A 26,365-nucleotide genomic window follows, 5' to 3' on the forward strand; every position below is an offset into this window, starting at 1 on the left:
TGCACCTGGGGGAGAGCCCCTTGTCCCTGGGGGAGAGCCCCTTGCACCTGGGGGAGAGCCCCTTGCACCTGGGGGAGAGCCCCTTGCACCTGGGGGAGGGCGCCTTGCACCTGGGGGAGGGCGCCTTGCACCTGGGGGAGGGCCCCTTGCACCTGGGGGAGAGCCCCCTTACACCTGGGGGAGAGCCCCCTTACACCTGGGGGAGAGCCCCTTTACACCTGGGGGAGAGCCCCTTTACACCTGGGGGAGAGCCCCTTTACACCTGGGGGAGAGCCCCTTGCACCTGGGGGAGAGCCCCTTGCACCTGGGGGAGGGCCCCTTGCACCTGGGGGAGAGCCCCCTTACACCTGGGGGAGAGCCCCCTGCACCTGGGGGAGAGCCCCTTGCACCTGGGGGAGGGCCCCTTGCACCTGGGGGAGAGCCCCCTTACACCTGGGGGAGAGCCCCTTTACACCTGGGGGAGAGCCCCTTTACACCTGGGGGAGAGCCCCTTGCACCTGGGGGAGAGCCCCTTACACCTGGGGGAGAGCCCCTTGCACCTGGGGGAGAGCCCCTTGCACCTGGGGGAGAGCCCCTTGTACCTGGGGGAAAGCCCCTTTACACCTGGGGGAGAGCCCCTTGCACCTGGGGGAGGGCCCCTTACACCTGGGGGAGGGCCCCTTACACCTGGGGGAGGGTGCCTTGCACCTGGGGGAGAGCCCCTTGCACCTGGGGGAGAGCCCCTTACACCTGGGGGAGAGCCCCTTGCACCTGGGGGAGGGGCACAGTCAGAGGAGCAAGCCCTAGATACATGTGCAGTGTTCATCAGACAATCGCATGTGGCAGGCACGGCTTGGTTCAGGGTTCGGGGCACGTCTAGTCTCCTTCCTCAGCAGGTCCTCTTATTGCCATTATTTGTCACATCCACACCCATTACAAACCTTATAATACAGTGTCATATATTTTTGCTTTAAGCAGTCAGCTGTCTTTTAAATAAATCAAGGGGAAAATAGAATCTTTTATATGAACCCACAAATGTATCTTTTCTGTGCTCTCCATCTCTTCCTTCAGAGCTGAATTGCCAACCACTTTTCACCTTACAATTTGAAAATGTCATTCCAGTGCTCAGTGGTCTCCATTCTTTCTTAAAAAAATGTTTATTGATTTCAGAGAAGGAGAGGGAGAGATAGAAACATCAATGATGAGAGAGAATCATTGACTGGCTGCCCCCTACTGGGGATTGAGCCTGCAACCTGGGCATGTGCCCTTGACTGGAATCAAATTCGGAACCTTTCAGTCAGAAGGCTGACGCTCTATCCACTGAGCCAAATAGGCTAGGGCTTTCTCTCTCTTTTTTTTAATTTCAGCAGTTTGACTCTGATCAAGGTATGGTTTTCTTTGTATTTATCCTACTCAGAGTTCACTGAATTTCCTGGATCTGTAAGTCTGTTTCTCCACCAAATTTGAAATTTCAACCATTTTTTTCTATCTTGTTATCTCTCTCTCCTCTCCCTCTGGGATTCCAATGACATACATTAGGTCACCAGTCTTTATCCTCTTCAATCCTCTGCCCTGCCATTCTCCAGATTGGATAATTTTTACTGATTTACCTTTGAATGCACTGAGACCTTCCTTCTGCCTTTACAATATACTTATAAGCCCATCTAGTGAGTTTTTCATTAGAGATTTTATACATTCCAGTTTTACAACTTCCATTTGGTTATATTTTTAGAGTTTCTATTTTTCTGTTGTGATTTCCCATGTATTCATTCATTGTGACCATATTTTCCTTTAAGTCATTGAGCATATGTATAAGAGATTCACTATCTGGGAAACCTCAGGGTTAGGTTCTATGGGCATTTTTCCCCTCTTAAGTATGGTCACATTTTTGGGGAAGCATATCTAGTAATTTTTTATTGTATACAGATCACTGTGAATGGTACATTGCAGAGATTCTGGCGCTGTTATCTTCCCCTGAAGGGTGTTGCTTTTTGTTATAGCCGGGAGTTAACTTGGCTGATCTGAAATATACGTTTGTTTCCCTTGCATTAGGCAGCAGCTGAAGCCTCTGCTTAGTTCTTTTAATCATCTCACTGTTGTTTTTCACTGGGTTCTTTGGGTCTCCCTTGTGCATGCATAGTTCAAGATCTGGGCAGAGTTTATAAGCAGATTTGGAGTCTCTGCCTCTAGCTACATATTTTATAGGCTTCATCCTTTCACATTCCAGCTGCTATATCATTCTAACCCCATCACCCAACTCCTCTGACTGGTAAGACTGTTTTTTTTTTTTTTTTGTTTGTTTGTTTGTTAATCCTAACCTGAGTATATTTTTTCCATTGCTTTTTAGAGAGAGTAGAAGGGAGAGAGGGAAAAGGGGAGAGAGAGAAAGAGAGAGAAACATCAATGTCAGAAAGACACATCGATTGGTTGCCTCCCACATGCTCTACAACCTGGGCCGGGGATGAACCTGCAGCCCGGTATGTGTCCTTGGCTGGGAGCCGAACCTGCTGCCCTTTAGTGTGTGGGCCAATGCTCTAACCAGTGAACAACACAGGCCAGGGCAGGCCTGTGGTCTTCTGCGTGAGAACTAGCCACGCTTTGAAGCAGGACAAGCAGTGCCCTCAGAGGGAAAGCCACATACACACAGAGCTCACCCAGGGCTGCTTTCTTCTCAAGGGTGGAGTCCCCAATAGTTTTTGCCTACTAGTGATCACTCTCAAGTAACTGCAAAGTTTTTTTAACAGCCTCCCCCCCCGCCCCAGAGTTTATAATTATTGTTTTAGGAGTGTTAGTCTGATATACACTATCTCACCATTACCAGAAGCAGAACTTGCAATTCCATTATAGTCAACTATGGTAGAGCTCACCTAACATTCTTCAGGATGCTCCTGGAAGGCTGCCTGGCGGAGGTGGGCTGTACCATTCACTCATTTAAAAAGAACTTGATGACACTATTCTGTCCCCTCTGTTGTGCTTGACAGGTGGACTATCCCTCAAGCACTTTCATGTTTATGGAGGAGACAGACTGATAATCACTGACAAGGCAGTTTCAAAAACTCTGCCACCATGGCAGGCGGGGTTGGGGGGAGCAGCAGGGTCCTGAGAAGTGGGGCTTTCTCAGAGGAGGTGGGAAGGAGCCAGGCTGGGGTGTCAGGTGCAGTGAGAAAACACTCCAGATTGAGGGCAGAGCTCGTACACAGGCCTCCCGGTCACCAAGCACAAGTTCAAGCCTGGAAGCTGCAAGAAGCCCAGCATGGTTGGAGTTTGGCGTGTGGGGCAGAGTCAGGTCATGGAGGCCCGTGTGACATGCTAAGGAGTTAGATTTTCCTCCTGGGGACAACGGGGAAAGGACGGAAAGGAACGACACGACACAGTGTGCTTGGCAAGCCACCTGCCTCCACTGGGCAGGGAGCAATGACCATGTCCGTCATACATGTTGGCTGGGTACCTTCAGAGTGCCAGCAAGGAGGCGCCCAGGGGGACTCATGATAATTATACTGCCCGAACATCGTGTACGTCAGCACGGAGCTCCATCGCTCGTGTGCAGAGGGACATTTATGGAGCGTCTACCTGGGCCGCACGTGGGGACTCACCGTGTCCCTGGCAGACCCCAGCGGCTCACGTCATGGAGCGCTTGCGCCAAAGGCCCAGCCCATTTCCGTTCATGCAGAAGGTCAGTTCATATTTGCGGCTGGATATGAAGCAATGCGCACAAAATGGGAGCAAATTTACCAAGGAAATGTGAAGAAGAGCCTCCACGGCAATCGCTCTCGCTCAGTGGCATTGCTAGGTGAGGAGCTGCTTTTCCAGGCCCCGCTGTGCTCTCCGAGCGCCCTGCTCCGGAAATGCTCGCCTGCTCGCCTCTCCACGTGCCGCCTTCATGCTGAGCAACGGTGCCAGGGCTGCCTTCTCGCCCGGTCAGAGGCCTTTTCCAGCCTTGCTCCCTGGCAGGCCCCGGGATGGGTCTGTACGACGTCCTGTCTGTTAAAATACCAGCTTCCAGAATTAAAGGACTTGTCTCCCATCCTCCGGGGCCAGTTCCCACAGTGGCCCTGGACAACCTCTCAAGGTAACCAAGTGTGAATGCTTATTAGACTCAGCTAAAACACGCACCCTCTTTGTAAAAATCGTGAGTGATCCTCACTCTGAGTGTTGCCAGAAGGCAAGCCTAATCTGCCTGCGAGAAGCCGTGGGGTTGCAAAGCCCTGCATTCGTCCACACGGAAGACTCCCAGGGACAGGGGAGGGGCCGCATTGGAGTGAGAAGCGGAGAGCTGATGGCCTGGTGGTTCTTGTGGCCACGAACGGACTCCTCCTGCAGAATCTCAGTGCCCGCAGGGCGCCTGGCATCCCGGATGGCCCCAAACTGTCCCGTCCAGCGCCGAGAGCAGGAGGAGGGAAGATCATGCTGACCTTCACCGGAGCCCTCCTGCCATTTCCTCCAGAACAAAGAGCCTCTCCAGCTCCTAGGGGAGGAGCTCAATCACTGAGTGGCTGCCTCCTCCATTGTGATGAGAAGAAACAGCCTGGAACCTCCGAGTGGCGTCTCCACGGCGCCCCCCCCCACCCATCCCTTAATTTGATGGCGGTCGGATGCCAGGGGCGCACCACGCCGAGGGCCTCCACGCTCCGCCCGGACACGTAGGTTATTGATTCGCCCTGCGTGGCAGAGCTGACACGGTATTCTTCCCAGGAAAAGCCTGTAATTGACAGCAATTTTTTTGGGAAGAACATGCTGCCCACTCCTCCCCTCCGTTTTTCCTTTCACACACTCCATTCGAAGGCAACGCGGTAATGAACGGATCCCAGCTGCACCCCCCCCCGCCCCCCGTGCTCCTCCTTCCGCTTCCCGCTCCCTCCACTGGGCCAGGGGCTCCTTCCAGGGCAGCCGCCCAGGACACGGCCAGGAAGCTCATCAGCTTCCCGGAGACAGTAACAAGTCAGAAGCACCGGAAAGGGAACCCTTGTCTGTGCCAGAGAAGAAATGAATGCGGGAAAGGTGGGGAGGGAAGCAGAAAGTGAGCATATGAGAGTGTGTTTGTGGGCTGAGTTCTTACATCATAACTTGGAGTCCATTTGGAAAAGACAAATCTTTTACAGAAACCGTAATGGAAATCCCATTTTCCATTTGCTGAAGAGGAAGCGCCCCAGGAGAGCCTGGCGTGGCTGGGGCCCTCACTTCGGGCCTGAATGACACCCTGAGAGACCTTCACAGGAGCAAGACATCAGCCTCCACGTGGGAGGTTTCTGATATTCTGGGGATGCTCGTCATAGCAGCCAGCCAGGCCTCACCCACACCCACCCTGCACTCACAGCCGCTCAGATGGACATTCTGGCCTGGAGGGGCCTTCCCCAAAGGGCTGCTAGCAGATCCTGGGCATCCTCGAGGGAGGGCTCTGTCCACAGTGGCCGTCTCTCCTTCTGGCACCTTTTACAGGTCTGTGTACGGAGGGGCCCAGAGGAAGGAAGTTCCATGTGTTGGTACTGGGATCCTCAACCTGAGAAACTCCAAAGCCAGGACTGCAGGACACTCTGGCAGGGCTCAGATGCCCGCCATGCATCACGCGCGCACCCTCTGGCGTGTGAGCAGATGAGAGCGCTCGGTAATTATAAACTCACGCCTCACTCTAACCTTCCTGCTATGGTCCAAGGGCCAGATCTGGCCCCTGCCTGTGTTTGTAAATAAAGTTTTATTAGCACACAGCCACACCCCTCTGTTTACATGTTGCCTATGATAGCTTTCACACCTTAAAGACCACAGAGGCAGCTGGCAAAGCCTCAACTACTTGCTCTCTGCCTTTTACCAAAAATGTTACCTATTTCCAGCAGAGGTGACCTTCTAGAACAAGCACAAAGCTCTAACTAGAACCAAATCACAACGCAGGCCCACCCCCTTCCCAGTCTGTTCAATCCTGACAACATTGAGGCTAAGCTTCAGGCCCTGCTGTATCTATTTTTGTTGTTGTTAATCCTCACCTGAGGATAATGTTCTGTGAAGGGGAGGGAAGAGAGAGAGAGAGAGAGAGAAACATCGATGTGAGAAAGACTTATTGATTGGTTGCCTCCATACACTCCCTGACCAGGGCTGGGGATGGAACCTACAAGCCAAGTATGTGCCCTTGACCAGGAATTGAACTCCAGACCCTTCCTTCAGTGTGCAGGCCATGCTCTATCCACTGAGCCACGTGGCTGGGCGGGCCCTGCTGTCTAGACACTTCAGAGTCGCCGCCCTTCGAACACAGGCAGGCAGCCTCTGGGCTGCGGTGGGCAGCTAGCAGCCGGCATCAGCACTTGCCCTGCCTGTGCCTGCTTCGCAGGAACGCCAGCTTCCCAGTGGTCGCCTACCCGGAAGTCTCCTTGTAGCATAAATTTATATTAACAAGCAATCACTAGAGAAAAACTTTCACTAAGTGACAAGTGATCATCGGATGCGGCGAGGGCCTGGCAGGCGGAGGGGCATGAACACGGGGCACAGCACGATTGCAGTGGCGGGGCTGGCAGATGGGCCTGGAAGGCGCGAGTCCGGGGAAACGGCCCAGGTTGGGGTTTCGATCCCCGAGTGCTTCGCCACGTCCTTACCTCCATTTCACAGCGACATGCCAGTCGGGCCACTCCGGGGTAGGTGATGGCCCGGAAGCCCCTCTCCCCACCTGGGGGTGGGGGAAGGAGGGCCGGCTTTGTGCTGTGAGCTGGGAAACTCTCCTGTCACCGACTACCACGCTCGCACGCTGACACCGTGTGGGGTTCCCCACTAAGCTGTTCTCTGTGACACCAGCCGGTGTCCTACAGTTTAACTCACTTCAGCCCCGACCTACCCAGTGACAGCGCCAACTCCCCCGTGAAGGGCTCAGGCCTCAGGCCTCAGGACTGCCCACTGCGACGCCAACCCCATGTCCAGGCTGTCACCGCTGCTGACCGGTGGCTGTTTATAAATCGGAGGTTCCAATGACCCTTCTTTGCATCGCTTAATTGGCCACAGCAGCTCACAGAGTTTAGGGAAACAGTTCACTCACTAGATGGCCAGTTAATCATAAAGGATATAACTTGCAACAGGCCGGGGAGAGAGAGATGCAGGGCAAGGTGCGGAGGCTCCATGCCCTCCCCGGAGCACCCCTGCCCCACGCCCACGTGGCCACCAGCCTGGAAGCTCTCCGAGCCGGGGCCCATGGGTTGTGGTGGAGGCCTCACCACGCAGCTGGAATGGATTCAGTCATTGGCTATGGACCCCACTGCCGACTTGGAGTCACAGTTTCAGACTCAAGTCTTGTGACTTTTCAGCAAGATCATCATACAGTCAAGCCACCACTCGGCAGCTTAGTCACCCTTCAAAAGGCATGTGAATGATCAGGCCAAAGACAGGTGTCAGAGGTCAAGGGCCTGAACCGAAGCCCCGCCTCGCCTCCTCCCACTCTTGGGCTCTGTCACTTGACAATAACTGCGAGAGAGGGGACCCAGGGGACCCAACTCATGCAGCCCATCTGCCCTGGACAACTGGATGCCCCTGGGTTTCTTTGCTCTGTGTCACTCCGTGTGACACTCTTACTGAAAGGCGACATCGCAACCTTAGACACCAAATGCAAACCCATCCCCCCACCAGGAACAAGCCCATCAGACCTGGTGGGCAAGATCCGCAGAGCAGAGGCTGGGAAGCCTAGACCTTCCCCACGCAGGGGCTCCCCACGCAGGAGGGGCTCCCCACACAGGAAGTGCTCCCCACACAGGGGGCTCCCCACCCCATGCAGGAGGGGCTCCCCACACAGGGGGCTCCCCACCCCACGCAGGAGGGGCTCCCCATACAGGAGGGGCTCCCCATGCAGGAGGGGCTCCCCACACAGGGGGGGCTCCCCACGCAGGAGGGGCTCCCCATACAGGAGGGGCTCCCCACACAGGGGGGTCCACATACAAGGGGGCTCCCCACGCAGGAGGGGCTCCCCACACAGGGGGGTCTGCATACAGGGGGACTCCCCACGCAGAGGGCCTGCACTTACCCGCACGAGTTGCTGCGGGAAGGGCCCGCGAGAATTCTCAGGCACGTTGATGGGTGGGATGACCCAGTCCCGCTTCTGTCTCCGCAGACCCAGGCCACTGGCAGGTGGGTGCTGGGGCCAGGGCAGGAGCACATCGCTGGGAGGCGGGGCGAGGTCCAGGGCTGGAGTCTTGCTTCCTTTCTGTGGCATCTGCGGGGTGGGGGTGGGGAACGGGGAGAGAAGAGCCACCTGTGGTTAGGTTCTGCTCCAAGGAGACGGCGTCAATTAGAGAATCCGAACTTTCCTGATGGACAGGGAAAACCTGGATGATGTGAGGAGGGCTAAGTGTCAGGGGAAAACACCAAGCAAGACCCATCTACACAAAGAAACACAATTACATTGGGGGGAGGGGGGCAGGGAAGAAACCACAAAAAAGGAGAAAATGCAGTTAACTAACCAATAGAGTGGATCCGAGCTTTTAAATCCAAGTGGAAAACAATCACAAAGGGACAAATACATTTTAATTTAAAACTCTTGGCTAGGAAATCATATCCTAAAAGCAACTGCTGAACTTGGAACAAAGAGTTAAGTCTTGCTATACAAACAGTACTTAGAAATCAATAAAAAATTTGAATCTTTTTTTTTATAACAGGAAAAGGACATGTATAGAAACCTAATAGCAAAATAAAGGATCAATAAATGTCTAAAAACGCCCGTGTTTCCCGGTAATCAAACAAAGCAAAACAATGTGTCCTCTCCACCTACCAAACTGCCCAGTTAACCGAGTGGACCCTCAGCAGCGAGAGGTGCGCTGAGCGAGCGCAGAGAGAGCCGAGGCGCGGGGCTTGGCGGGGAGCAGACCTGGGGTCTCACATTTATGTGCACGCAAGGAGTCACGTGACACCAGCTAAGTCCCTTCATCTCGCCAAACTCCAGCCACTTCTTTTTTTCGTTTTAAATACATTTTTATTGATTCAGAGTGGAAGGGAGAAGGAGAGAAAGATAGAAACATCAATGGCAAGAGAAAATCATTGAGTAGCTGCCGCCTGCACGTCCCTGGGGACTGAGCCCACAACCTGGGAATGAGCTCTTGACCGGAATCGAACCTGCGATTCAGTTCACAGGCCGACGCTCTGTCCACTGAGCCAAACGGGCCAAGGCCAAGTCTTACTTTTTAAAGGATCCAGAGGAGATTGGACAGAAACGCACCCAGAGGCCGACTGTGTTCTCTGCTCACCAGCGGGTTCATTTTACTTTATTCCTTTTATATGTCTGTGTCTCTGAACGTTATCACATGCCAGCGGAACTTCATGTGTGCACGGGGCACTTACACATCTGTCATCTCCGTGTTTACTTTCAAGGTGCCCATATGGCGCCTCGGCCCGGTGTTCCTGGTTGATGTTCGTTTCATGCTGAGACTCACGCCCTGAGCAGGAATTCCCACAGCAAGGCTGACCTGGGCCAGGACAGCCAAGGCAGCTGTGCAGAAACCAGTACCCCCCTGAAGAGGGGGCGCCTGCACCTGGCCTTGGTGATAAACCTCAGGCTGTGGAGGGAGAGCTCCGAGGTCCCGGCGAGTCAGCTTCAGAGCTTGTCAGAAATGCAGTCTCAGGTCCCACCTGGACTTGCTGCCTCTGGGGTGGGGCCCTCCAGGTGCCACGTGCTCCACAAACTCACAGCCTTGCCTGGGACTCCTCCACTGTCCCCAGGTCCCTGCCTCAGAAGGGGCCGGGCTGGAGTCTGCTCTTGAGCATGTCCGCACAGGGCAGGCGGACTCGGCTACACCCACCTCGCGCACTGTGACCGGGGAGCCCCCGCCACAAGCACAGCCTCTGGGGGGCTGTCTGCGCACCCCTACACCCCCGCGTGATGGTGCGGAGAGCACACGTCTGCCTCACCGGGGTCACTTGGGCACCAGCAGATGCTCACCTGAGCCTTCTGAATTCCAGACACAGAATTTGAAAGGGTTTCATAGAGCCATTTAAAAGCCCAAACGCCCTGCTTAATCTTCATTTGCTCAGGAAGAGCTGGTCCGGCACTAATTTCCCTAGTGCCGTTTAAATAAATTGTGGCTATTTTAAAGCTCTGAGACAAATGTAATAACAAGTCTGGGGAAATCGGTGCCTGCCCTGCGCCCGATTCAGCCAGGACGTCCCCACCTCTCCGGGAGGCCCAGGGTGACGGGCGGGGACTTGGGTGGGGCGAGCGTGTCCTGGACACCCAGTGACCCGGGCCTCCTTGGAGCACGGCATGCAGCACTGCCAGGCTGAGCCCCCAAGTTCATTGGCCAGCTTCATGATGCCCCAAACCCCATCATTCACCACCCTCATCTCCCGGCCCAAACCTGAACTCCAACAGTGACCTGTCCTCGGCCTCCACCTGCTGGCCCCTCATCCCACACCCCATTTCCCTGAGCTCCCTTCCCAGGCCCCCGCCTGTGCCCACCTGGCCCCTTGTCGGGGCTGCTGTCTGCCTGTGAGTGTAACTGACTATGGCTCCCAGGTGAGGCCCTCAGGGACTCATCAGTATCACCTAGAGGCGGGCTGCCTCCTCCCAGCGTCCCCCGCAAGTGAAAGCTGAATAATGCAAGACTGACCTGGGCAGGTTTTAAATGATCGCCTTAAAGAAACAGAGGAAAAGAAAGTGCCGGGAGGGCGGCGGTCACGCACCTCCGCCAGGCGCCATGCAAGGTATAATGGATCCCTCCTCTCTGCTGTCCGACTGCACACGGATTGGGAACGCAGGGTTATGGAGAGCCAGGTGAGCGCAGGCTGCGAGCCAGCGGGCTGGGCCCTAAAACCCTCGGGGGTCACTGAATGGGGGTGAAACAGTCCAGGGCCGCCTTCGGTGCAGGAGCCCTGGGTGCCTCCCCGGGCCTCCCGCCATGTCGGCTGAGGTGGTTGTGGACTGGTTGGCAGGTGAGCGATGTGTGAGTTTCCATGTGATAGGAATGCTGAGGACCCAACAAATCAGGCCCCAGGCAGGCCAGGGGTCCGCATGGTGGATGTGCCTGGGAGACGGAGCGACCACGTGGGCGCCCCACGGTGCTGCAGAAGCGCCTCTGAGACGCAGGGACACTAGAGCAGGTCCGGGCCAGCCTCAGGGAGCGCGTGAGAGCCGGGCGGCCGGGACTGGGCACCTGTGTGGGGAGCGAGGCTCCCGTTCTCCGAGAAGGCAGCGCAGCAGAAGCTGCTCCAAAGCCAGCCGCGTGTGGGAACATCCCCGAGTGCCTCTCTGAGGATGCCCAGCGGCTCACCCTTTGACGACGGGGTCCCAGATGACAGCCCGCCATCCCCACGGGCCTTCCCACCCGTCCGGTCCTGGGCTGGCCTGCTGGACGCTTCCTGAGCATCTTGAATTCTCCCCCGTTTGAGAAAACAGCCTGGACACAAGCCCACCTGATTGGATAATGCAATTCACGGAAAATGTCCAAGTTAGGTTCCCATGGGCTACGCCCACCTGGCACGGTGACCACGGATATCTCCGAGGCCTCTCCTCAGTCAAGGGGCTCCAGGTCGGCCTTGCCCCCAGATGTAATCTTCAGCTTTCATGACCCAGGACAGCAATTCCTCTGCTCGGCCTCGCAGCTAGGCAGACCCCTGATGCTGACAGGCTTCTTTGGAGGGGCCTATGTTGCCATTTGCATGAGCAGAGAACAAAGGGGTGGGGGGCTCCCTGACTTTTCCTGCTCTCCCGGTCTATCTTGCCACAGTCTGCACGACCCTTCTGTGTGTGGCCCAGGGGCGGCATCCGTACTCCCAGGATGGAAGGTCCGGGAGGTCCGAGAGGAGGCTGAGACCAGTCCTCACTCCAGGGCGCACACAGCAGTCTCCACCCAGCCTGCGGGCCCTTCTTTCCTTTTGACGAACTGTGTCCAGCCTCCCACCTGTCACGCCCAGACCCACTGATACGGCTCATCTGGCGGCTCTGATGTTGGGGTGAAGGGCCCGGCCCCCATGCAAACACCACGTCTCCGGGCCCTGGCGTCCCGAGGGTGCTGCGTTCCTAGGGGCTGACCTCAGCATGAAACCTGTGGGGAACCGCACTGCTTCTGTCCGGTCAACGGACACGACTCACGTTGGGACTGGGCGGGGAGTGTGCCCAGATGCCAATGCTTCTACCGCTCTTCTGTGTCTCCCCCTCGGCCGTCCTCCCCTCTGCTGCTCCCTCATAGCTTCGGGGTAAACATGCTTTAATAAAGGAAACAGCGGGTCCTCCCCGCCCCACCCCCCAAACGTCAAACCTGCTGCTGCTTGTCAGTGACAATAATTCAATTTCTTAAAAAAAAGGCACTAAAACCCATGCAGCCAGTTCTCCTTCCCTTCAATGTATGGCTGACAAGCGGCCCGTTCTGCTCACCTGCAAACACCTCTATTTAAAATACTTAGCCAGGGCGCTGAATGCAGCCTTCTGGCTGGTTTCCATGGTAGCTAAGGACGGACAGAATGAAATGGTACTCAACACACACAAAATAAAAGGACAGACACCCCACTCTTTACAAACAGATGCTGTGAGCCACTGGGATAACACGGGTGTGCTGAGGAGGCGCTTAGCTGAGTGCGTTCTTCCGTCCATGACACTAGGGGGCTGAAAGCGCGGTTCCCCCCAAGCTCCACGCTAGTCCCCATTTCCGACCTCTTCTAAGGCCGGTCCTTCTGGAAGTTCCCACAGAAACCGGAGAAAGGTGTCCCAAGTGAGTAGCAGGAGCGCTTCTGCATCATCCACTTGAGAGGAAAACCTCAGTGCTAACGTTCCACCCCGCCGTCCCTCCTGCCCCACCGGGCTCACCCACGCGAGGGGGGGCTGGCCTGCCCTCGCTTACACCTGGGGATGGGGCGCCCAGAGGGCCAGGGCCAGGGCCCCCTCTGCCCCTCCGCTGAAAGGGTGGGTGTGGCACGTGGGCTGTGCTAGGCCAATGGGCTGTGGCTCTGAGGGTGTATATGTGTATGCCCGTGTGCATATGCATGTCCGGATGTGTATGTATGAGCACATATATGTACCGTATGTGCATGCGCACATACGTATGCATGTATGTGTATGTAACTCCCATGTGGCTAGCCTTGCTCCCCCATTCTCACCTCCCCATTGTACCAAGACCCCCAGTGTCTGGGCTGCCCCTCACCTGCCTGTAGACCAGGGTCTACCCCTCGGCACAGCTGACTTTGGGTCAGATCACGGTCTGGGGCTTTCTGGGCACTGTGGGGTGCTGAGCGGCACCCTGGCTCCCCCTGCGGTGACAGCCCTGATGTCTTCCCGTGCCCTGGTCGAGGACGTGCTCTAGAGAATCAAGAAATTATGTTCAGTGAGAACTATTTGAAGTGAAATCACCTTTCAGTGCACAGGAAAAAATACATCACAGTGAAACTTTAAATTAGTAAGTTAAGCCAAAATGTGTCACTTTCCCCAGAGTTGTTAATGGCGGAAATGAATGGAGTGGTTCATGTTGGCGTCAATTAGTGAGAAAAATGGTCAGTTCCATCTGCTCAGATGATTCTGGAAGGCCTCGGCCAGGACAAGGGAAGGGTTTGACTGGGGCCTAACCTGACAAAACCAGGTCCAGGCAGTGCCCGCCCCCGCCCCGCCCCCCGCCACTGTCACTCTTAGGAGCTTCCCTGCCTACACAGCCCTTTCTCACCCCCTTGCTCCCCACACTGCCCTGGGACGCAGCACATCACCCGTGAGGGCTCCTTCGTCTTGTCCTGTCTGAGCAGGTCTCACAGAGAGAGCGCCCCGGGCAGTGCCCTCCATGGGGACAGGCCTGGGGGAGGTGACTGGTGACGCGATGCTGCCGCCGCCCCTCAGCCTGGCTGTGCCCTGGTCAAGCTTCAGGAGACGCCCCGGGAGGCCATCTTCGCCTGGAGCACCGCCTCAGTGTGACCTCCACCCTGTGACGCCTGCCGGCCCAGACAGCGGCAGCCTCCGGCAGCTTAGGTGCGTGGGCCGGGGCCGCCATCAGAAAGCCCAGGGCAGAGGCGGCTCTCACCCGATTAGAACAGTCACTCCCGCCTTCACCCCTACAAGGAGTTAAAGGCGGCGATTATTTTGGGGAGCTTTGCTCATCTGTTGAATACCCACGTTGGGGTGGGGGCACTGACAGGGCTGTGGGCTCTGCGGGCCGCTTGTGCGGGGCTTTGCCGCGGAGGAGTGCACAAAGTACCTGGGACACGGGTGCCGGCCCCACGGCAGCCGAGTGGGTCTGTGGCAGTCTCTGTGGCGCTGTCGGAGGGGAGGGGCTGACCCTCACCCAGGCAGCTGGCATCGTCCCGGGAGCGGAGCGTGGACGCCGGGCCGGTGACACTGCGGCCGCAGAGTCGCTGTTTCTCAGCGCACAGGCAGGGCCGACTCTGGGAAAGGACGGAAGGACCAGCTTGCTGCTTCCGGGCGGCGCCTAGAGGCCTCAGGTGCTTCCCCGAGGTGACACCTGCCATGCAAGCCCATGTGGCCCCTGAGAAAGCTCTGGGCCCGTGTGTCAGGGTTCGGGCCGCACACCAGCCTCTGGCGCTCACGGGGACGCAGGCCACTCAGGGACCCGCACGCGGCAGGCCCGGCCTCTGGAGCCTCATCTCTCGGGTGGACACAGGAATGATTCTCAACCAGGGCCTCCCTTCCCCCGTTTTATAAGTAACCTGGGCCCTGGAGATACACTCACGGGGGTGGAGGAGGGACAACTGTGTGTGTGGGGCAGGGGAGACCATGGGGACGGAAGGTCACAGACCACGGGAGGGGGGCTAATGGACGCGGGGCTAAAGAATCGGGGCTCAGCAAGCCTGGTTCTCGCTGCTGTGGAGACCTGAGCAGCTGAAAGAAGAGGCCTTGTGGGTATCTGGGGCGCTGGGTGGGCCCCCAGGTCGGGCCTCATCCTGCCTTCAGGGTGATGAGGCATCTGCACTCCCGGGGGTTGAGTCTCCATCTCGGCAGGAAGACACAGGTCCCACCCTGGTGTGAGTGTCTGGGGGCCACCGCCCCCCCACCACAGACTGGGCACTTCAACAGCAGACATTCACCCTCCGCTCTGAGGGCTGGAAGTCTGGGGTCCAGGGCGGGCGGGCAGGGTCCTCCGGAGGAAGGAGATCTCTCCAGGCCCCTCTGGAGGTGCTGTGGCGGCCTGTCACCTCGGGGGCCCTGGGCCTGCAGAAGCACCGCCCGACCCCTCTGTCACACAGCGGCTCCCTCTGAGTGCCTGTCATAAGGGCGCCAGGCGGGCGAGGTCGGGCCCCGATGCCCTCACCCTCACTAATGCCATTTGCACACCCTGCAGACACACAGACCCATTCTGGGAGCCTGTAGGTTAGGGCTCCGACATGATTTTCAGGGGGACACAACTCAGCCCACATGCCGGGGGGCAGGAAGCCCGAGGAAAGAACACGGTCGGGCCGTGGGCCGTCTGACACGGGTGTCGCGGGGCTGAGTCTCTCACAAATGCTGACGCAGCCAAAAGACCCAATATTAGCTTCATAAACACGGCTCCTGTTTTGCAAACTATGCCCACGGGCCCATTGCCCTTCCGAGTGCCACAGCACCCGAGCCGACAAGGGGGGCCGCTCCTCCTCAGTGAGCACTGGGCGGCCATCGCTCCGATCCCCAGGCGCTCAGCACTCCCGAGGGAGGTATGTGACCGCATTTGCATTTTCTAATTGAATTGCTATCGGCTTTCCTGCAAGACTACACACACCAAACGTTCCCCGACCCCAGCGCGCTTTGCCTGCCGAACGCCCGCCTGTCAGCTGCTGGGAGCCGAGAGGATGGGAAGGAGAAACGCTGCCAAATCCGTGTGGCTCATCCGAGTGTAAAGCTGTCAGCCGGCCCAGCTCCACCCAGGGCCACTGAGCAACAGGCACGGAGGAGCCTGGACCTTCGAGAATGAAACGCCATCCTCCTGGGTGCCGCTTCCGGCTCCCTTCCTAAGAGCGCCCCCCAGACTGCCAACACTGCAAACTGCTCCTTTAAAGGAGGCCCTGTTTCTAGAACATTCTGCCGACAGAAACCTTGCTCACTGTGTCCTGTCTGAACTCCCCACCTTGTCCCATCCCAGCCAGGGAGCCCTTGGCATGCATTAAAACACAGTGTTAAAATGGTGAATTATAAACTACCCGCCTTCAAGTGCTTGAAACTTCAGTGAGCAGTTAAATGACCACAGAATAGACACCTGCCCCCAAGCCCTGCTCATGTTCTCTGGCCTCCCCAGCCCGCCTCCTCCCGCCTCCCACGGGCCACCTCTGCCCCGACTGTCACACACTTGGACCCACTTGGGTGCAATTACGCAGTGTGCGTTTCCTGCCTGCGCCTGCTCCTCCCCCTCACACGTGTCTAGGACATTCTCATGCTGCTGCTGCTGCTTGGGTCTGGGATTGAGCCCCTAACGGGGGGTCTGCCGTGTCCGTGGAGCTGGAGAAGGGCTCAGGCGGAGAAGCCTTCCCTTTGGTGTCGGATGTGCTGTGAGTAGAGGAAGTGGTTTCCGTTTAAGTGAGTACGCGAATGTTCAACTAAATTAGGGTCTAAAGACATTGCGCCAAAATGCACCCCGCCGTGAGTGCATGAACACCCCAGCTGCGCCCAGTCCTCACCCATGTTGGGTGCTCTCTCTCTCTCAGTGTTGAGCCGGATCTGCCTTGCCCTGCAGGGCTGATGCGGCCACACTGGCCCAGCCTGGCTCTCCTCCTTCACCGGGTGATTGACATCCTCTGTGCACCCGGATGAGAGTCCTTAGTTGTCAGGTTACACATATCCTCTCCCATCCCCAGGCTCAACTTTCCACTTTAAGTGGTGGCTTTGGCGAGCAGAGGTGCGAGAAGGGGGCCCCATGACACCCTCTCACATTCTCTGCCAGTTGTCTCGCCTTGTCTTGCTCATGTAGATTCACAGCCCATGGAGCTGGTGGCGTGGGAGGCGCCACGGGCCCAGCATCACTATTGAAAAGACAGCCCTCCCTCCCTATTCGAAGTAGGGCTTGGCAAACGTTTTGTTAAAGGGCCAGAGAGTTAAGATTTTAGGCACTGGGGGCCAAGGAGCGAAACCAAGGCTATTAATACAACACTTTTACAACCATTTAAACCGTAGGAACCGTTCTTAGCTTGCAGGCCCCTGAAAGGCGGGCGGCAGGTCCGAGCTGGCCTGCGCTGTGGCCGGCCGGCCTCTGGTACTCCTACAAAAACCAAGGTTCTTCACCATGCGCGTTTGGCAGAATTCGCCAAATGGTCTATGTGAAGTGGGCGAATCTCACTGTATAAAAGGGATGCCTCTATGAAGATGATCTTTTAAAAGTTTAAACACCTTTTCCCGGGCTTGCTATTCTGTTCCATTTGTCCCTCTGACCCTCTTCGCGCCCAAACCATACCATTTTAGCTCTTACAGTTCAGTGGTTCTGCCGCATGGGGCAACCCTGCAATCAATGACTGAAGATTGCACTGGCTGCATATGGGGTGGGGTGGGTGCTCCTGGCCTCCAGGGGGTGGAGGCCAGGGTTTCTGGCAACACCCTACAGGGCAGGACAACACCCTACAGTGGAGGACAATACCCTACAGGGTAGGACAGCACCCTACAGGGCAGGACAGCACCCTACAGGGCAGGACAGCACCCTACAGGGCAGGACAATACCCTACAGGGCAGGACAATACCCTACAGGTCAGGACAGCACCCTATAGTTCAGGACAATACCCTACAGGCCAGGACAATACCCTACAGGCCAGGACAGCACCCTACAGTTCAGGACAATACCCTACAGGGCAGGACAGCACCCTACAGTTCAGGACAACACCCTACAGGGCAGGACAATACCCTACAGGGCAGGACAATACCCTACAGGGCAGGATAATACCCTTCAGGCCAGGACAGCACCCCACAGGGCAGGACAGCACCCTACAGTTCAGGACAACACCCTACAGGGCAGGACAATACCCTACAGGCCAGGACAGCACCCTACAGGCCAGGACAGCACCCTACAGTTCAGGACAACACCCTACAGGGCAGGACAATACCCTACAGGCCAGGACAGCACCCTATAGTTCAGGACAACACCCTACAGGGCAGGACAATACCCTACAGGCCAGGACAGCACCCTACAGGGCAGGACAGCACCCTACAGTTCAGGACAGCACCCTACAGGGCAGGACAATACCCTACAGTGCAGGACAGCCCCAAATGCCAACAGCACTGAGGCCGAGAAGCTTGGCTGGCTCTACTAGTGTGTCTTGATGTCCAAGTCCCGTGTTCCTGTTATTCTAGTCTAGGCCATTCTTGGCCTTTGCATTCCGTTAAAAAAATGTAAAGTCAGCTTGTTAACCTCCTACGAACAAGCAAAAACCATGCTGGGAATGTGCTGAGTCTGCAGAAACCTTTGGGTAGAACTGGCATTCCCACAACACAAAACCTGCCGAGCAGCACACCCCTCCCTTTTAAAGGGTTCTTTAAATGTTCTCAACAATGGGGAAGGGTCTTGGACAGTTTTAGGCTTACTTCTAGTTATGTGATCATTTCCATACTATTGTAACTCGTATCCGGTTCCAATTTCATTTTCTGATGACTTATTCCGGTCTGTAGAGGGAGGATGGCTTTTCCATTCTTGTTACCCTCACTCATTAACTGCAGCGTGCTACCTACAGATTCTTCCAGATCTTCAGTCACATCATATCAGCTACAAATGTCAGTTCTATTTATTTGGACCTCCTTTTCTTGCCTAACCTTGGCTTGAACCCCCAGCATGTGATGTAGGAATGACCTTGTCCTCTTTCCAATGTCAAGGAAGGCTTTGGGTATTCCAAAGTAGACTGGAGGTTTGCTGTCTGCTTTTCGTAGACACCCTTTACAGGATTAAGGACAGTCTTTTCCCCCCTAATTGGCTGAATATTTTCAGCCTGAATGAAGGTGAAATTTTACAATCACGATGCACTTTACTCTGTGTTGAATTACATGGACTAACTTTCACATGTTAAACAACCTTGCATTCTTGGACACACTGGTGTGGCCCTGGCTTATTTTGTGTATACATGGCTGGATTCATTTGTTAATATTTTGTTTAGGTATTTTTTTTTCCTATCTACTGTGAGCAGGCTGGCCTATAATGACCTCCCTGCTGTTCTTTCAAGGTTTTGGCTGGTTCTGGACACAGCTCTTGCTGGCTCTGAGGAGAGCTCGTGGTGGTTTGGACATGGCGCTTGCTTGTTTGGGGAATGAATCCTCTTGCTCAGCTCTCTGGACGATGTGCAAGGATTAATTTCAATTGCTCCCAAGGCTTGGGTAGAACTTACCAGCGGAGCCATGATGGTGTGGGCATTTCTTTATGATAAGGATTTTAATTTAAATTTTGTTTGGAATAATAAAACAGTGCAGATTTCCTTCTCATGCTAGTTTTTGTGAGCTGTATATTTCTAGAACTAGAGGCCCGGTGCACAAATTTGTGCACGGGTGGGGTACGGTTGGCCCACCCTGATTGGTGCCCATCGGGCTGGGCTGGCCGGGGGAGGGGCCATGAGTGGTTGGCGGGCCGGCCCTGTCCCTTGGTAGAACTCCTGGTTGAAGGGACAATTTTCATATTAGGCTTTTATTATATAGGACTAGAGGCCCAGTGCATGATTGAATCATGCACGTGTAGGGTCCCCTACACGCTTTCGCTTTTCACGGTGGAGCTGGGTGCCTGTCCACTCGTGCACCAGGCCTTTCAGAAGCCTCCGGCTCAGTGGAGGCTTCTGAAAGGCCTGGTGCCGGAGCAGACAGGCACCCAGGTCCCCCACTTTTGTTTTTTTTGTTTTGTTTTGTTTTTGTTTTTGCTGTGAAAGAGCTCATTTATTGGGGTGGTGGACTCAGTGGATCCAAAGTGGAGAGCTGGTGAAGGGATCGGTGGCTTCCAGTTTCAAGCGCTGGTTCTCAGTCCTGCAGCACCTGTTTATGGATCGCTTCGGCGAGGCTGGGCCAGGTCAGGGCCGCACGCACTTTGGCATCCGGGCCAGGGATGCTCTCCAGGCCCCACAGGGTGAAGCGGCTGAAACTGGCGGAGGCACGAATAAAGCGGTTGAAGTCCCACTCCAGCGCCTCCGGGGGTTCCACCAGCTCCTGCTCCTCCTTGTCGGATCCCGCTGAAAAGTCCTGCTTCCCCACCGACTTCTCTTCCATCACCATCATGTATCCCAGCAGGCCAGGCGGCACCTCCACCTCCTCGCCCCTCAGACTGCGGCCTTCGAGTCTATCGGGACCCTGACAGATGGCCGGGGTGAAAAAGCGCCCCACAGGGGCGGGCCGGTTAACCCGGACTTCACAGGGCAGGAGGTGCAGCGTGTGCGCAGAGTGACGGGGCGTAGGTGGATGCGGTGCTTCTCCATGTCTTCCTCGTCGCTGCTCTCCATCCTCTGCCGGGTTTCCGTGGTTTCCGTGGCTCGCTGACTGAGGCCAGAGCTCGCTCCCCCACTTTTGATGGTCCGCGGCCGCTGAGGGGGTCTCCCCTGCTGTTGAGAGGCGCAGGGGGTGGGACCCCCTCAGCGGCCCGGATCTGGCCGTTGAGAGGCACAGGGGGCGGCTGACCATTGAGAGGCACAGGGGACGGGAGTCCCGCCCCCTGTGCCTCTCAACAGCAGCGTAGCCCCGCTCAGTGGCAGCAGATCCGTGCCTCTCAATGGCCGGATAGGCCACCCTGAGTCCCGCCCCCCAGCCTCCGCTGCCCAATCGTGGGCGTAGCGGAGTGATGGTAATTTACATGGTACGCTATTATTAGATAGGATGTTATCCGTTTCATGTGTGTTTTCAAATAGGTTGGCATAGATCATACATAATACCCTCAAATGCTCTTTTTAGTGTATGACATTGGTCACGACACCCTCTTTTCATTCCTGATTAGGATAATTTGCAATTTCTTTTTTCTTATACAACCAGATTGGTTAGTATTTTATTTTACTGTAATCCTCCCTTGAGGATATGCTTTTTTTATTTTTGTAGAGAGAGAGGAAGGGAGAGAGAAACATTGATGTGAGAGAGAAACATTGATCGGTTGTATGTGCCCTGACTGGAAATCAAACCCTCAATCTGGGCATGTGCCCTGACTGGGGATTGAACCTTCAACCTTTTGGTGTATGGGACAATGCTCCAAGCAACTGAGCCACCTGGCCAGGGCTTGGCTTAGTAGTTTATAGAGCCAGGTTTTGTCTGTTGATTCTGTCTATATATTTTCTCCTCTTGGTTTTTGTTTCCTTCTTTCTACTTTTCATAATTTCTTGACATCAATGTTTAGATATGATTTTTCTGCCTTGTCAGCCAGTAAGTTGGAGAAGCCCTGATTCCAACCCACAGCCAGACAGCCAGGCCCTCCAGCATGGGGCTCAGCTGCCCAGACAGTCACTTTCACTCCTCCTAGAACACCGTTCTCCCATATAGCAAAGGGGTTGCAGTCACGTGGCTCAGTTTCTCCGTCTGCAAGGTGGGGACAATGACAGTGCCCACCATGGACACGTGCGGGTTAGGAGAGGCGATGCCACATAGAGCAGGGTCTATGTGACATCCTGGCAGTCAGGCCAGGCTGCTTTGGGTTCGGAGTAAGAGGAAAACGGAAGCCATGCAGGTGACGAGACTGGAACCAGGCCCGGTCGGTGGGTGCAGACTGCCCGCCCTCTTATGGTCACAGTTCACACACGTGGGTGTGCGGCCCCACAGACGCTCCGAGCCTGACCAACCTGGGGTTGGCGGTGCACTCCTACAGGGACTGTCTAATTTCAACCACCTTCCACAGAGGACCAGGGGGCTGATTGCATCAGAGCCTCTTCATTAACATGCCTAACAAGAGGCATGTTTTCAATTAGTGCCTTTCATCTGTGGCCTAAAGGAGCCTGCTCTTTGCTCAGGAGGCACACAGGGTCTGCACCAGAGTCAGGGATGGCGGCTTACTACCGCTTCCCTGTCCTTCAGCCCCTGCCCCCGCCACCTGCCGGGAGGGCCCCACATGGGACAGTGTCCCCAGGGCTGCCCCAGGCTTGCCTTGCTCATTGCCTTTTCTTCAGGACACGCTTGTGATAACCACTCAGGAGAGATGAAAAACTAGTCCTCTGACCTGGTTTTCGTCACCACAAGACGAGGCCCTTGCCTTGGGGACACCGCTGTGAGAACCGTGATTTGATACCTGGTCCAAGGCGCTCGAGGTGTCCTTCCCCGTGGGGTCAGCTCACCAATGAAAACGCTATCACCTGAGTCACACATTCTCTTTTGCAACCACCTCTAAAAACAAGATGCAGATCCCCATCTTCCTAAAGTGGGTTCCCTGGAACACCTCTCTTGCAAAAAATTTCATGAAAAGAGTTCCTTGGCCAAGAGATTTGGGGAAACTTGCAGACTGTCCCAGTGAGGTTCAGACAACAGGTTTGCATAAGGTTTTGGGCAAATCATTAGAAAGGATTCTGGTCAGCTTGGTTTAACCCTTTACTGCCCACGGGCCCTCTTCTGAGGGAGCTGTGAACGCCATCCAAGGTCACCTTGTGCCGCTTCACCCGTATGCTTCCCTTTGCTAACGAGCCACGCACGCAGTCCCGATGACATGATGACTGCACAGGCCTCACTATCAGGGGCTTCACAAACTTCCTCCCCCCACCAGTTGTCCCTGGGGCAGGTGGCCATGAGCAGCGGGCTGGGATTTCCCTGCTGGCCCCGCAGCCCCCACACCCAAGGCCGATTCAGCAGCTGAACATGGGACGGGCAGAAAAGGACCAAGACTCAGCCCCCTTGGACACGTGAAACCTAACATTGAGGCTTTTGGGGGTTGGCCATGGGTTGCTAGGCAATGCAGCAATGAGAGAGACCTTTTAGGAATGGGGGAGGGTGAATTCACCTCTCCAACCTATGGAGACAGGCCCTGCAGGCAAGTTGGGGGAAGTGAAGTCAGGGAGGGTGGTTAATGTTGCTCCATCTGTCTTTTTCCTGTCTCCTCCCTGCCTCCCTCCCTGTCCTCTCCCTCCTTCTGTCCTCTCCCCCCTACCCTCCCCCCCTCTTGTAAGGGCCCCCTCCGGCTGTCCCAGCCCGCCGAGGGGTTGGCCTGTCTTCCGGGGCTTTGCAGGGGTACAGAGACCTGAGGAGAAAGGGCATTCACCATGCCCGCCGCGGCGGCCCACCTTACCTTGTGTCCAGAGAGTGGGGACGAGGTCTGGGCCACCAGCAGCCGCACTGCGGCGTCCCATCGCTGGGCAATGTGGCGGTCCCACGCAGTCACAGTGAAGGCCACCTCCTCAGAGGGGATCCACAGCTCCCGGGCGGCGAAGATCGTCCCGTCTGCACCGACTCTGAAGTCCATGCTGCTGGTCTCATACTGCGTCCCCGTGGTCCCCAGACAGTCGCTGAACTTGACTGCAAGAGGAGGGAGAGAAGGGTCAGGACCCGGAGTGGGTGCGGGTGGTGGGGGAGGGGAAGGGCAGGCAGTGGTCGCATGGTGTCCTTCCAGGCAGAGGTTCTGGTTCCTAAGGACAGCCGGGAGTCAGCCACGACAGGCATGTTTTGAGTCGGGTCTGGGTTTTCTCTCTCCCCCTGGGGAACACGGAGGGGCCTCAGAAAAAGGAGCTAAAAACCAGTGGACGGCTTTTCTGCGACCAAGGACAGCTGTGCCGCTCTCGCGAGACCTAGGACAGCTGTGCCGCTCTCGCGAGACCTAGGACAGCTGTGCCGCGCTCCTGCGGGCATTTGGAGTCTGGGTGCTGGGTGTGGTCCACCTGAAGCACGACCCCCTCGCCCACCACACGCAAACTGCGCCCACAGGCTTCGAAGTCCCGAGTGGACATTTTCCACCCCAAGACAGCCAAGTGCGGGACGGAGACGAGCAGCTCTGAGCAGGGCTTGCACCCGCTGCGTCCTCAGGTCTGTTTTATTCTGGACACAAACCTGGCGCCTGCGAACTGCCCACCAGGCCGGCGGCCGGCAGCGACCTCGGGGCAGCCAGGTGCTTTGTCGGTGACCTGGCTGCGGCGTGCAGGCAGCTAGTCTCCCCCCACTGCCAGGCAGGCATGATGGTTGCTTCCCAAACGTTCATTAGGCACCGGATTGCCAGCCCAATGGCTGCGTCACAGGCCCGTGCGCTCCGCGCGCAGACACCCGGGAGCCGCGCTGGACCTGCACGTGCATCCTTCCTGCGAGCCTCCGAGCCTCCTCACGCCTGTAAACTACGAGGCCCCCACAGCCCGAGCCACATTCTGCTGATAAAAGCGGTGGTTAAAGTTACCTCGTATTTATAAAAATGTGGGTCCCTCAGCAATCACGGTGGGAGGATTGGCTTTTGAAGCAATTTCACTGTCACTGCTTACATGATTTAATTGCTATTTATTCTAGAAACTAAAAGCTCCTCGGTTACACTGATGCAGTGTTTTCCCTCCATGCTCACCAGTTTCCTGTCGCCTGCTCAGAAATAATAAACAACGGGCGTTCCCTCCTATCAAATCCTTCCCCTTCCCCAGCGCCCGTCACTGGCACCTCCCACTTGTGGGTTGAATATAAAAACGTTTTTAAAAGGGATGAAACCAGGTGTCGCTTCCTCGTCTGGCACAGAGCCCACATGTGGAGACCCCGGGCGGACAAGGGGTTGTGAGTGGCCGCCGCTCCGTGGGATTGTCCCTTGGATCGAGGGGCAATGGCCTTGTTTTCACGTGACAGGAAAATTCCGAACTGCGTTAGAGCACCACTGCTCAACGCAAACAAATTAAAATCAGCAGCAAACACTGAATCTGTCAGTGGTGACACGGACACACAAAAATGACAGTTCCGTGATTGCTGAGAGATTGGCCCTAGATGCAGAAATAAGCACCTTTGTTCTCCAAAAGCAGGTTTCTAACAACACTAATGGGCTTGCACAGCCGGGGGTTCGCATCCCTGGGATTCGGCGATGCCTTCTGTTGAAAAAACAGGCCCGGGCTGAGCTGGCGCCTGCGCAGGTGTCACGCGCCTTCAGAGCAGCGCAGCGGGCGCTGCCGCGGGAGCGGGCTTCTCAGCTGACGACGTCCTCTGTGGGCCGGAGACCCTCGGGATGCTGGAGATGATGCCACCAGGGACGGCTGCCATGTCCAACCTCCGGGACACCACCCCTGTGGGTCAATCGAGGGCCCCCACGCGGGTGCTCACATGATCTGTGGGTCTTAAACGTTAGCGCCCTTCCAGTCTGTGTCTCACTAGAACCCGTTCAGCCAGGAAAAAGCAGGGGCCTCGTGACAGCCTGCAGCCCCGGCGTCCGGCTTCCGTGTGACCACGACTCGGGCGATCCGCTCTGTCCGACGGGTCATCACCTTATATTTGTCTTTGGCTTTGATCTGATTTCTTTCTTAGTCTTAAGGAGAAGTTTAAAATCCAGTGGCATCTCTAGAAAGTGTTTCCCTCAACGCCTTAGATAAAACCATCAAATACGGAAAAGCTTGTATTCTGGTTTAATTCGGAATTACACATCTGTCCTCGTCCACATGAGGTCGCTCGGGGAAGTGCCTCGTTCTCCCACGCCCAGCGCTCCGCTCCAGTCCGACGGGAGGCACAGTCGGCAGGTGGCGTTGTCCCATTGTGCAGCTGAGGACACTGAGGCTCACAGACACCTCACGCCTTCCGGCAGCCGGCAAGAGGAGGCAGCGGGATTGGAGCCCTGGCCCGCCTGTGAGGCTGGTTCTCTGGGAGGGGCAAGGCGACCCTCGGAGGCCCCGCGATGGGCATCTAGGTCCTCTTGGGCGACTTCCTGCCGCCGCTTAGAGAAATCTGACCTGGGCGATACCTGGCCACGCACAGAGGCTGCGATTCCCGGCCTCCGTGGCCGCACGGTCCCCACGTGGGGGGGTTGTCTGCGATCCTGGGCCCTCCGGGACCCGGGACCCGGGACCCAGCACTAACTGTGAGGCGGGACGTTGTTTCCTGGGGAGAAATCAGCTGTGGGGGTGCACACGGAGGTCACAGCCGCTTTGGGCTCCACGGATGGAGACCTGCTTGGAGGGGCGCCTCCTCGGTCTTGGACCCCACTCGGGATCCCGACGCTCCTACCCACAGCCGACTGCTGTGCGCTAACCCCTTCCATTAGTGTTAAACAAACTCGACAAGAGACAGGAGATACCCTGAGAGAAGTTACAGCCAAAGCTGAAACACACACAGTCCAGCCCCCTGCCCCTGTCCCCCGCGTGGTGGTGGCCAGGCACCTGGGCAGCCGGCGCTGGGGGAGGAGGGCAGGTGCATGGGCCCTCGCACAAGTCAGCACTGCTGCCGGAGGAGGCCGGGGAGGGGTGGGGGAGCATGTGACTGTCCCCTGTGCCGCAGACACCAACCGATGGTCAACGTCAGGGTGCCGTCCTTTCCAGCGTGCCCCGTGGGGACCGTGTGCCCCGTGTGCATGGTGGGGGGTGTGTGCCCCGTGGGAACCGTGTGCCCCGTGTGCATGGTGGGGAGGGTGTGCCCCGTGGGAACCGTGTGCCCCGTGTGCATGGTGGGGGGGTGTGCCCCGTGGGA

The 26,365-nt window shown here is 56.5% G+C and overlaps 1 protein-coding gene across 2 annotated transcripts in view; it reads right to left on the reverse strand.

Moving 5' to 3' along the window:
- CDH4 (cadherin 4) overlaps nt 1-26,365 on the reverse strand; it is a 386,793-nt gene that overhangs the window by 106,270 nt on the left and 254,158 nt on the right. The window contains exons 3-4 of one of the 2 annotated variants that reach the window (XM_079783884.1): nt 23,028-23,254; nt 7,967-8,146 (exon numbers count right to left, since the gene is read on the reverse strand). In XM_079783884.1, the coding sequence (XP_079640010.1) occupies nt 7,967-8,146; nt 23,028-23,254 (407 nt within the window). Of the gene's footprint in view, nt 1-7,966; nt 8,153-23,027; nt 23,255-26,365 lie in introns of both variants that reach the window. The other variant, XM_079783883.1, reaches the window with a different exon arrangement.

Source organism: Cnephaeus nilssonii (assembly GCF_951640355.1).
Source record: "Cnephaeus nilssonii genome assembly, chromosome: 11".
NCBI lineage: Eukaryota > Metazoa > Chordata > Mammalia > Chiroptera > Vespertilionidae > Cnephaeus > Cnephaeus nilssonii.